Raw genomic sequence first — 13,178 nt, 5'->3', positions numbered from 1 at the left:
GAACGATTATGTAACGTCCTACCTCCACGAGGCCAGGCCTGCTTACATCTGGCAGCTTTTCTAGAATATAGTCAGTCCCCATAGACCAACACCAGTCTTTTCTGCACACTTTGTCCTCACTCGTGCGCACCCAAGAAGGACTTCCCGATCGGTCACCCATCCCTAAATTTCTCTAGGCCAAGCACACTTAACTTTAGAGTTCTTTGGAGATGGGCTTCCGGAAAAGAAGTTGCAACTTGTTGGTATGAGTCTCCTATTAATCCTATTAAGCCATGGGCCGGGTGTTACATCCTCACCCCCTTAAGAGATCGACGTCCTCGTCGATCAACTCCAAGCCAGGAACATCCTCTCTTGGCCACATCCGTGCATCCAGTGCCAGCGCATGTTCCATGCTAACACGCGCCCGTGAAACCGCGAGAGTCAGCTCTGATACCATTATGTAACGTCCTGCCTCCACGAGGCCGGACTCGCTTACATCTGGTAGCTTTTCTAGGATATAGTCAGTCCCCACAGACCAACACCAGTCTTTTCTGTATACTTTGTCCTCACTTATGCGCACCCGGGAATGACTTCCCGATCGGTCACCCATCCCTAAATTTCTCTAGGCCAAGCACACTTAACTTTAGAGTTCTTTAGAGATGGGCTTCCGAAAAAGAAATTGCAACTTATTGGTATGAGTCTCCTATTAATCCTATTAAGCCCTGGGGCGGGTGTTACAGATTCACCACATGAATCATCTAACTTTGTGCATATATTATAAACTTGGAGGTACTAAAGTTCTATCTAGTGCAGTAGGGGCTCAAGCCCCTCCAGTTTTCATCAAAAAAGTTCTATCAAGTTATTTAACATGCCTTGGAAACTAGAATTGTGTCCTCAGTCTAAGTCCTAATGTAGCCCAACTGTCCTTACAAGTCCACCAATCATATTCCCTGAGTAGGTTCATAAGAAAAGCTGGAGTTTTACTAGAGTTTACCTAAATTGCTTACACAGCTATCTTCAAAAAGAAATGACCTCTTTTTATATAAAATTATACCAAATGGACCTCATATGAACCTACTGATCCAATGCGGTCTTGGGCAATACTGAAATTCAAGTTCTCTGTATTTAATTACCACCTTTCCAGCATTGATCCAAAGACATGACACTACAAAAAAATTGTTGCTTGGCTGTTCACTCAGAGCATCAAAGATTGAGAAAGAATAGGGAAAGTCTCATGCAGAGCTATACACTCTTCGAAAGTCAAAAGGTTAAATGCCATTAGGTCATCAACATGATGCAACTAGCAGTGGCGGAGCCTAGTGCGGCCACAGTGAACAACTCAAACCCACCACCAACACCCCCCCCCCCCCCCCCGCGTGTTGTGCAGGTAACAAAGGTTAATGTACATATTTGCAAGCCTAGGTAGGCAGTCCATCTAAAGTCTAAAGAGCTAGATATTTTAATCTTGCTTAGTTGCTTCCCTGCAAACTGCGCATGTGATGGCCCATCTATCTCCACGAACTATAATTAATCTGGTAATATATGTAGTTTCATAATATTACCTATGGATAATAACGCAGGGCACACATGTGTAGCTAAATTTCGCGGTGACCTTGGCATTGCAGTGCACTGTTTAACCTTTTAGATAAGGTGATTATCTCCATTTAACAAGATCCGAAATGAATGGTTTTTATATCATGATCGATGATGTTGGTTGGTACAGCTTCTAGTCACCCGTGTGTGGGTTCATCATAAAACCAAACCCACTATCCAAGACGCGAACCAGGAAGTCCAACTAGAGATAGTGCGTACCAGTGTGGAGGACAGGGAAGTCCAACCAGAGATAGTCCTAACGCACATCACGTCGCATCGGACGCCGCGGTGGAGGACAGGGATGGCCAGGTGGGTCGGGCCGGGCCGCGGTAAAGGTGTTTGGACGCAGATATGTACGCCTGTTGAGGCTCACGTGCACATTGGTGGGCCCTCGTCATAACCGGGCCTTAACCCACGCGATCAGTAGTGGACTGTGAGCCCATCGGGAAGTGTTCCTCAATCTATTCTAAACAGTATCCACTCAAAAAATAATCTAAACAGTGAACTCCGCTAAAAAATGTAAACAGTAAACACACATCACACTTCATTAATGTGAGGTATTACATTCATTCTCAAATATATGTTCATATATATTCATATTTTAATCTTATGTATATATAAATGTTGACAATTATTTTTTATAAATTTATTTAAATTTAAAATAGTTTTGACCAAGTATAAAATCAGATACATTCTTTTTTTTCCTTAGATTAGAAAGTACTTTCTCCATCTAAAAAAATGTTACTATAGAATATGTGTTGATCAAACTTTCTTAAGTTTGACTAGATCATAGAAAACATTAGCAATATTTATATTTCTAAATAAGTTTATTATAAAAATGTGTTAAATTATGTATATAATAATACTAATTATACATCATAAATATTAATATCTATATTTGTTAAAGTTAAAAAAGTTTAACTTCTTGAAAAGTGAGTTGTTAGGAAGTAGCTACCGAAAGACAAAACATGTTAATAATTAGTACTTCCTCCGTTCCAAAAAAATGCAATTTAGTATATCAAGTTTCACCAATTATTGATAAAAATATAAATATTTATAATATAAAATAAATATCCTTAAATTAATTATGAAAATATATTTCTATAATAAATGATTTGGAGCCATTATGTGAATATTATTTACGAGAAATTTAGTCAAACTCGAACACAGGTAACTCATAGTTGCATTCTTTAGGTGTTAGAGGTAGTAATAGTAATACAGTACTACCTTAGTCACCCGCATGTTGAGGTAAGGCCTTGTTTAGTTCACCTTAAAAATTGAAAAATTTACAAAATTTCTCATCAAATCAAATCTTGTGGTACATGCATTGAGCATTAAATAAAAACAAAAACAAAAACTAATTGTACAGTTTACCTGTAAACCGTGAGATGAATCTTTTGAGCCTAGTTAGTCCATGATTGAACAATATTTGTCAAAGAAAAACAAAAGTGCTAGAGTGTCAAAATCCAAAAACTTTTTGGATCTAAACAATGCCTTATAAGAGACTAAGGTCTTGTTTAGATCCTAAAATTTTTTATATTTTGTTATTGTAGTACTTTCATTTTTATTTTAAAATTAGTGTCTAATCATATATTAACTAAGTTTAAAAAATTTGTCTCACAATTTACAGACTGTGTAATTAGTTATTTTTTATCTATATTTAATGATCTATACATGTGCTGTAGAATTCGATATGATAGAGAACTTTGAAAAAAAAAATTTGAGGTGAACTAAACAAGACCTACAAGCATCATTGTGGGAGATGTAAAAAGTTTTTGAATTTTGAAACTATAGTACTTTCCATTTTATTTGGCAAACATTGTCCAACCACAGAGTAACTAGGCTTAAAAGATTTATTTCGTGATTTACGAGCAAACTGTGCAATTAGTTTTTGTTTTTATCTATATTTAATGTTCAATGCATGTATCACAAAATTCGATGTAATAAGAAATTTTTAAAAGTTTTTGATTTTTATGATTAACTATGGCCAACGAGGTTTGAGAAACAAGGCATGCATCTATCTATCATGCGCATATCCGCGGTAGTAGGCACGCGAGATGGAGCTGACGCGCGCGCGGCAACCCAGGTCCGCGCTCCCAAAGAGGCTCGCACCCGTCGTCGGCCCCTGCGGCCGGATCGGTGGCATGCGCTCAACACCCGCTGCGTGGCAAGCCTCGTTTGGTTATACTCAAAAAAATTTAGTCTCAGTATTAAATATATATTATTTACGAAATTAAAAATAAAGATCAAGACTAATTTACACGATGAATTTTAAGTCGAATTAGTCCACTATTAATTACTAACATAATCTACGATTTATTTATTTTATTAATATCCAAATACTTCATAAGTTTTAATGTGACACGTAAATTTTACTCTCTGCTTCCAGATACTCTTGCGACCGTTGTTTCTACAATCAGGTCTCTTGTCCGATTTAAAAAAAAAACTGAATCAGGTATCTTGTGATCCGTTGGGCCCCGGCCCAACTGATCATCCATAGCCATAGGTAGCACACGGTGCCAATCCATAACCGTGGTGTTGGATAGGAGCCTGTACTCTCTCCATCCTAAATTATACATTACTAAAATTTTGAAGAATTAAACTATCTTTAGTTTGACCAAATTTACATAATAAAATAATAATAATTATAATACTAACTAAATATCATTATATTCTTTATAGTACATCCACTTTATGTTACAAATCTTAGTATTTTTTTATAATTTTGGTCACTTTGTTTTGACTCTCTAATATTTTTGGAATAATTTATAAATTTGAGGTTTGCTTAGTTCACCCAAAAAACCAAAAACTTTTCAAGATTCTCTGTCACATTAAATCTTGCGGCATATACATGGAGCATTAAATATAGTCAAAAACAAAAACTAACTACACAGTTTGTCTATAAATCGCGAGATGAATCTTTTAAACCTAGGCCTTGTTTAGTTCACCCAAAAAACCAAAAACTTTTCAAAATTTCCCATCACATCGAATATTTCGGCATATGTATGGAGCATTAAAAATAGATAAAAACAAAAATTAGCTGCACAGTTTGTGTATAAATCGCGAAACATATCTTTTAAGCCTAGTTATTCTATGATTATACAATGTTTGTCAAATAAAAACGAAAGTGATACAATGTCAAAATCTAAAAAAAATTGTGGATGTAAACAAAGCCCTGATTAGTTTATAATTGAACAATATAAAGAAAGTGCTACGGTGTCTGAAAACTTTTTTATTTTACCAACTAAACAAGGTCTGGTCTTGTTTAGTTCGCGAAGAAAAAAAATTCACGACACTGTAGCACTTTCGTTTGTTTGTGGTAATTATTGTCTAACTATAGACTAACTAAGCTCAAAAGATTCGTCTCATTAATTTTGACCAAACTGTGCAATTTGTTTTTGTTTTCGTCTATATTTAATACTCCATGCATGCATATAAAAATTTTATGTAACAGAAAATTTTAAAATTTTTTAGATTTTTGGGTGGAAATAAACAAGGCCCTGAAATGGAGGAAGTAGATGGTATGGTTGAGGTTCGGACCGGAGACCCCGTCCAATGATTTCCGCGCGATGGTTCCCGCACACGCGTGAGGTTGACAGATACGTATGTTTTCTTTTTTATTTCTTTCTTTTTTGTTTTTTCTTTCTTTTTTGTTTTTTCTTTCTTTTTATGTTTCTTTTTTTTCCTCCCGATCGTTGCTGTTACTTTTCTTCTCTTTTATTCTTTCTTTTTTCTTTTTATTTTTCTTGCTATATTTTTTTCTTTAATTTCTTTTTCTTTTTCTTTCTCTTTTTTCATTTTATATTCCGTTTGGTTCTTTTTTATCTTTTTTGTGCTTTATTTTTATTTTATTTTTTTTGTTTTATATTATTCTTTGTTTTGTATCTTTATCTTTTTTTATTCTTATTATTTTTCTGTGATGTTTACGTGCTGATGTTCTATTTTTTATTTTTTCTTTTGATTTTGTTTTTCCTTTTATTTTTTAATTATGTTTTCTTTTATTCATGTTTTATTTTTTAATCTTTCTTTGTTTCTTTTCTTTAATTTTTTTCCTTTTTTCTTTCTTTTTTTATTTTATATTCCATTTGATTCTCTTTCTATCTTTTTTGTGCTTTATTTTTATTTTCATTTTTTGTTTTATATTATCCTTTGTTTTGTACATTTTATTTTTTTCTTCTTATTATTATTTTCTTTGATGTTCACGTGCTGATGTTCTATTTTTTATTTTTTTCTTTTGATTTTGTTTTTTCTTTTAATTTTTAATTATGTTTTCTTTTATTCATGTTTTATTTCTTAATTTTTCTTTGTTATTAATCTTTTTTGGAATCATATGCCATGTTCTATAATACATTAAGTGTTGTTTTGTGGTTAATTCAACGATGTTTACTTAGTATACATACAATGTTCTATAATGTGTTGAGTGATGTTCTATTGTGAATTTAGTGATGTTCGCTTAGTACACATGTGGTGTTCTATGATATATCTAGTGATGTTCACGTAATATATATACGATGTTCCATAATGTATTTAATAGTGTTCTATAGTGTATTTAGTGATGTTCAGTTTAGTACACATGTGATGTTTTATAGTTTATTTTTAGGATGTTTTAAAACTATCCATATGATGTTCTTTTAAATTTTTCTCTATTACATGTTTTTTCCTTATGCTTTGCTCTAGATTTTATTTTTTTTTGTTTACATGATGTATTTATTTATTTATTTTAAATATTATAATATCAGTTTCATGAATCTAAACTAGAACACTATTTTTTAAACTGAGAACATTTTTATTACGAAGATGGAACATTTATTTTATGAACCTAGAACCTTGTCTATCATAAATAAAAATGTTATATCTTTATAAGATAAATATTTATTAATAAAATTTTATCTAAATATATCTATGTGAGATCTTGTTTTGCAGGATTTATTATAAGAAACACTATAGTGTAATCGGATTTTGATTTAGATATTTAGTTTAAGAGCTATGACTTTTTAAATTTTGTTTATGAAAGTGGAGAATATATGAATGAGGTGGGCCCTGTAGAATGAACAGCCTCTGCAGCGGTAGTGCGCCGGAGGCAGGATTCCGTCAGAAACGGCCGGACCGCAGGGGGCGCGGGCAGCGCGAGACGAGGCCTCCCGCCGGCGGCGGCCGCCGGCCGAGATCGGTCCGCCCGCAGTATATACGGCAGGTAGCTCCACGGCTGCCGTGGTTGTCGCCCCGCGGCCGGCACGGCACGGCGCGGCGTGGTGGTTCGCTCGCCGCTGGCCTGCCGCCGTCCTAGTGGGTTACCAGACCACGACGGCACGACGACACTGCGAGTCCCGAGGCGTGAAAAGCCGGGCCGGAGACCAGACGACAGATCGAGCGGGCGATCATCGCTGTCCCAATCAATTGGCCACCAAAGGAGGACGACGGCCGGAGCGCCGGGGGGTGCATTGCATGCCATGCCGCGCGCCAACAACTTGCGCTCCGCCGCTACCTACTCGGGACTTGCATGCGGTGCAAGTCCCAACCTGCAGCCGTGCCCGCTCGTCGCCGTCCCAACATGCGAGCGCTGGTGCATTGCATCCGGGTACTGTACATCACGTCTTGCAACTTGCTGACGGGAAGAGATATGCTCATCCACTTGACCACCACGGTCGGTGCGTGCCTGATCCACTGCCTGCTGTCCACGCTAGCGTCAGGCCTGATCGACGGCACGGACACCAGAACCGCCAATTTTTTTTTTAATTTAGTACTTTCGTTTTTATTTGGTAACTATTATTCAATTTAAAAAGTATTGTGTAATTAGTTTTAATTTTCTACTGTGTTAAATGCTCAATGCATGTGCCACATTATTCAATATGACGGAGAATCTTTAAAAGTTTTTGGTTTTTGGAACCTCACCCAAAAACCAAAAACTTTTTAAAATCTTACGGCACATACATGAAGCAGTAAATATAGACGAAAATAAAAACTAATTACACAGTTTACCTGTAAATCGCGAGATGAATCTTTTGAATCTAGTTAGCCTATGATTGGACAGTAATTGTCAAATAAAAACGAAAATGCTACATTACCGAAAACCAAAAAGTTTTTGGAACTAAACAAGGCCTAAGTGTAGGTATAAAATTAAATATATATATATAGGAGTACTCCTCTACGATTTTAGAATCTAAAAACAATTATTGTCCCATAAATAAATAGAGTATTGTAATTTTTAGACATATTATGGTATTTTAATAGGTCTATTGAAAAGTTGATTTAAAGTCTATATTTATATTCTTTTTAAGAGAAGATTTGAAATGCAGGATTATGTACTTTTTCTGAATGGTGACATCAAGATAGAGATGATATCGCCGTCATGGAATATTTTTCTCCGTTTTTTTCTCCGTTTTATCGTGGTTAGATCTGACCACAATGAAGATAAGAGAGAATAAGTTTCAGATTAGTCTTTCTCATTTTTGGGTGGCAGAAAAAAAGAAAAGAGAAGAAAGACACAGGAAGAAGAAGTTTCTCAACTCCGCCTATAAGAATGTTGACCCTCATTTATTGGTCATCTGTTCTCTGGCTTTTTGCCGAGTTTTTGCTTATGCGGTCATTCATACTGCAAAGCGTCGTATATGTTTGGTTTTGAGATCTTAAGCTACTCACGTCCTCGGTAAAATTCAGCTGGTTTTTTCTATATATTTGTGTAATCTAGAGTATTTGTAACATATTCATATAACCCATTGTTGTCTAATATAAATTTTCTTTCGTAGAAAAAGAGTACTACAAACTATACTAATTATGTTAGACTATGTAAATATTAATATTTTTATATAAATTTAGTTAAAGTTGAAAACATTTGACTTTTTAGTTAGTAAAAAAATAGTATTTTGCATACCACGGAGGAACTAGTAATTAATTGGGCCTTGTTTACTTCCCGAAATAATTTGCAAAATATTCAAGATTCCCTGTCATATTAAAATTTATGGTACATGTATGGAGCTTAAATATAGATAAAAAAATAATTAACTGTATAGTTCGTATGGAATTTGTGAGACGAGTCTTTTAAGCTTAATTAGTTCATAATTGAACAATAATTATCAAATATAAACGAAACTGCTACCGTAAGGCCCTATTTAGTTTCCCACCCAAAATTTTTTCATCCATCCCATTGAATCTTTAGACAAATGCATGGAACATTAAATGTACATAAAAAATAAACTAATTACACAGTTTGGTTGAAAATCGTGAGACGAATCTTTTAAGCCTAGTTACCCTCCGTTATGCTTTAAGTGCTACAGTAACTCACATGTGCTAATGATAGATTAATTATGCTTAATATATTTGTTTTGCAGTTTCCTGACGAGCTATGTAATTTATTTTTTATTAGTTTCTAAAAATCTCTCCCGACATCCTTCCGACATATCCGATGTGACATAAAAAAATTGTAATCTCCAATCTATACAGAGCATAATACTTCCTCGTGGCTCACTGGTGACGTCATTTCGCGGCCTCGATGATGGCTCACCGTCACCGACCTCGATCTTCGGGAGCCAGCCCGTGGCCCGTGGCCGTGGTGGGCGGCAGGGCGAACGCGCCGGCGCCACCCGTCCCGTCATCGGCCGGCGTCAGCGCCCGGTGGAAGCTGTCGCGGCGTGGGCTGTGGCCAGTGGCGGAGGTACATGTATGCTCGCGGATGCGGATGCACCTATAAAAATTTTGAATATTAGTGAATAGGATTGAAATTTCACCATGGTTATGATTTAAATCTATGTATTTATAAGACAGTCGCATCTCCTTTGAATTTGCTCTAACTTCGCCACTGGCTGTGGCCGTCTCGTCGTGTCCTCTAGGTTGGGTTGGCTTTGAAAATCGACACTATAATAATTTTGTTTATATTTAACAAATATTGATTAATTATAGATTAACTAGAGTTAAAAAATTTGTCTCATTAATTCCGACCAAACTGTACAATTAGTTTTTATTTTTATTTATATTTAATACTCTATGCATATATCTAAAGATTCGATGTGTCAGAGAATCTGAAAAATTTTGTAAAATTTTTTTACAACTAAACAAGGCCCCTTGGCTAGCTAGCTGGGGACGGCATGGCACGCATAGACCTTTTCGGAGTTAATGTAATTAGTTTTTTAATTAGTATCAAACACCTATTTCGACATCTCATAAAATATCTGATGTGACACTTAAAAACTTTTCATCCATGAACAAAGCAAGCCCTAAAAAAGTTTTTAAAAAAAATCTTTAAAGACAATTTTGCGACATTGTTTTTGAATTTTCTAAATTAAATATATACTTCTTATACTCTTTAGCCAATTCTTGGCAAAGTTAAATAAATCTACTCGATGCTTGCCGGTTGGTCGAGCCCCACAGAAGAGCTCCCGGAAAAAAGAAATGCAAGATCCAGCGGTACAGTACAGTAGAGTGACGACAGACAGTTGAGTCGGTTGTTAGTGCCGAGCTTGGCACTGGACAGGGGTTGGTCGAGCACCCTGTGGGCGAGCAGTGATCGGTGAGCAGAGCACGCGGTGTCAGCTCGCCGATCAGCGGTCAACACACGCCATCAGACAGACCATCAGGTTAGGTCTAATCCGAACAGAGATCACCCTGCTGCCTGCCGCCTGGTGCAGCAGACCCAGCAGCATGCACCATTGCCGAGTCAGGGATTAAGGGCTTGTTTAGGCCCTATTTAGATTGAGCATAAAAAATTTTTTAAGTGTCACATCGAATATGTCGGAAGAATGTCGGGAGAGATTTTTAGAAACTAATTAATAAAAAAACAAATTACATAGTTCGTCTGGAAACCGCAAGACAAATCTATTAAGCATAATTAATATGTCATTAGCACATGTGGGTTACTGTAGCACTTAAGGCTAATCATGAACTAACTAGGCTTAAAAGATACGTCTCGCGATTTCCAACCAAACTGTGTAATTAGTTTATTTTTTTATCTACATTTAATATTCCATACATGTGTCCAAAGATTCGATGTGATGGATGAAAAAATTTTAGGTGGAGAACTAAACAGGGCCTTAGATTAGAGATGGAAATTTTTTTTTTGTCATATCGGATGTGTCGAAAGAATGTTGTGAGGAGTTTTTAGAAAGTAATAAAATAAATAAATTACATAACTCGTCAGGAAACTGTAAGACAAATCTATTAAGCATAATTAATCTGTCATTATCACATATGGGTTACTGTAGCACTTAAGGCTAATTATGGAGTAACTAGGCTTAAAAGATTCGTCTCGCGATTTTCAACCAAACTGTGTAATTAGTTTATTTTTTTTATATACATTTCATGTTTTATATATGTGTCCGAAAATTGGATGGATAAAAAAATTTTGGATGAGAGACTAAACAGGGCCTAAATTTTTTTAAAGTGCTACTATTACTATTTTACAAAATTTTTTAAATTAAAAAACTTTAAAAAATTTTGCTAAATTTTTTAGATTTTTCGTCACATCCAATTTTGCGGCATATGTATTGAGCATTAATATATATATAAAATAAATAGCTAATTACAAAATTTATCTGTAATCTACGAGATAAATTTTATAAGCTTAGTTAGTCCATAATTAAATAAATTTTGTCAAAATAAAAACGAAAATATTATAATATATATTTTGGAAAAATTTTTGCAATTAAACAAAACCATAGTGAGTATTAAATATAAATAAAAAATAATTCATTATACACTACCCGTAATTTACGAGAACCTTTTTAATTATTTATTTTGTAATTAGAGAATAATAATAATAATTATTATTAAATAGTATAAATAAAAATAGTCAAATTCAAAATTCATCCAGCCTTCCTGACGCTTCCGGCGTGGCGGCGCCCATCGGCGGCCACCCGGCCGGCGCGGTGTCGCGGCACGTCGTGAGGCGAGCTCTGACATGCGGGCCCAAGTTCCTCCTCTCCAACCCTAAAACCCGAAACCGCCCACACCCTGACTAGGCGTCCCATCCCTCCGAAGCCAGCCCACGTGTGCCGCCGCGAGGGTCACCTCGTCGGGGGTGGGTCCAGATAGCGAAGCCGCCGCTGACACGCGGGGCCCCCTCTTTGTCCCCGCCGCCTCGGGCCACGAGCCCCGCCCGCAGCCCGCTTCTCTCCCCACTCCCGCAGTCTGCATGCTGGTACCGGGGCGTCCGGCCTCCGCGTGTCCACCGAGCGCCTGATGCGTGGAGGCCAAGTCCGGGCGGCGCGAGCCGTGCCGACACGTGGCGGCCGGGGACGGGCGAGACGGGGCTCCACCGGGCGCTCCCGGGCTGGCCGCCTTGCCCCGCGAGCGAGGCGGCGAGGCGGCCGGGCGAGATATTTATTTAATCCGGTCGGGGAGGGGCCTACTCCTGCTCGCTTTGGCTGCCACCGCCGCCGTCGAAGAGCTCGTCTCGAAGTCGGAGTCCAAGTCTGTCGAACCCTCTTCGATCTTCTCTTCCTCTTCCTCTTCCTCTTCTCCCGCACCTCTCTCGCCTGCTATTTGTTTCTCCACCCATGCGAGGCTCCGGCATCTAGCATCCGGCTCCTACCACCACTCCCGATCGACGACATGTCTGACGATAGCGACGGGCAGCGGCAATGCCGCCGGGGCGTCACAGTCGACGTCGACGTCGAGCTCGACGCCGCCATGGCGCTCGCTGACATGGCCGGAGTCGGCCCGGCCGGCGAGCAGCAGCAGCAGCCGCCGCCGCCGCCGGTGCGACGCGCGCCTCCTCCTCCCGGTCCCGCTAATCCCACTCAGGTGAATGATTACATGTTTACAACCGCCATCGCTGCGCTGATTTGATTTTATATCAATTAATTTCTTGATGATCGTCGACGACTATAGGACGACGAGGAGGAGCTGGCGAGCACGCGGCTAAGCCTGGAGCTAGGGAAGGTGGGCATCCAGGCGTCCCCGTGCTCCAGCAGCTCCAGCGCCGGCGGCGGCGGGCAGCACCCGCACCACCAGCAGGCGGCGTACCATCAGCAGCAGCAGCCGGCGCCGGCGACGGCGACTGCGACTGGGTACGGGCCACGGCCCCGGCACGCGCTCACCGAGGTAACCTACTCGTGCTCCGCGCTCGCGATTCCGGTGACCCGTCTTCACCAGCGTGCTCGCCGTGTGCGACATGGACATGATGAAACAGGCCGAGAAGGAGGCCAAGCGGCTGCGGCGCGTGCTGGCCAACCGGGAGTCCGCTCGCCAGACCATCCTCCGCCGCCAGGCCATCCGGGACGAGCTCGCCAGGAAAGTCGCCGACCTGTCGTCGCAGAACGAGAACATGAAGAAGGTCCTGACTCCTCAACCTGCACCTCGCTCGTCGTCGACGTCTGTCTGCTACGACGACGTCGTCGTCGATCTTCACACTCTTTTTGAGTTTTTTTATTTCCTACTGATCAGTGATGCGAGCTGACGACGTCATGGACACACCTGTTGGTGGTGCAGGAGAAGGACATGGTGATGCAGGAGTACCTGTCGCTCAAGGAGGCCAACAAGCAGCTCAAAGAACAGGCACATCACCACCACACCATCGCTTTCGCGTTCCCTCCCCTTTCGTTAATTAATTATTGTAATCCTGTACTTGACTCAGACAGATGACGTAGCATCACCTCTGATTAGATTATAGTACG

The 13,178-nt window shown here is 39.1% G+C and overlaps 1 protein-coding gene across 1 annotated transcript; it reads left to right on the top strand.

Annotated features, from left to right (window-relative positions):
- Window positions 11,936-13,178, top strand: LOC8058560 (basic leucine zipper 6). The gene is made up of 4 exons (XM_021461769.1): window positions 11,936-12,306; window positions 12,394-12,606; window positions 12,695-12,838; window positions 12,994-13,178. Exons 1-4 carry the CDS (start codon window positions 12,115-12,117, stop codon window positions 13,144-13,146), a joined length of 702 nt encoding a protein of 233 aa, XP_021317444.1. The 5' UTR covers window positions 11,936-12,114; the 3' UTR covers window positions 13,147-13,178.

Source organism: Sorghum bicolor, chromosome 5 (genome assembly GCF_000003195.3).
Source record: "Sorghum bicolor cultivar BTx623 chromosome 5, Sorghum_bicolor_NCBIv3, whole genome shotgun sequence".
NCBI classification, from domain to species: domain Eukaryota; kingdom Viridiplantae; phylum Streptophyta; class Magnoliopsida; order Poales; family Poaceae; genus Sorghum; species Sorghum bicolor.
This window is presented reverse-complemented; position numbering and strand designations above follow the sequence as displayed.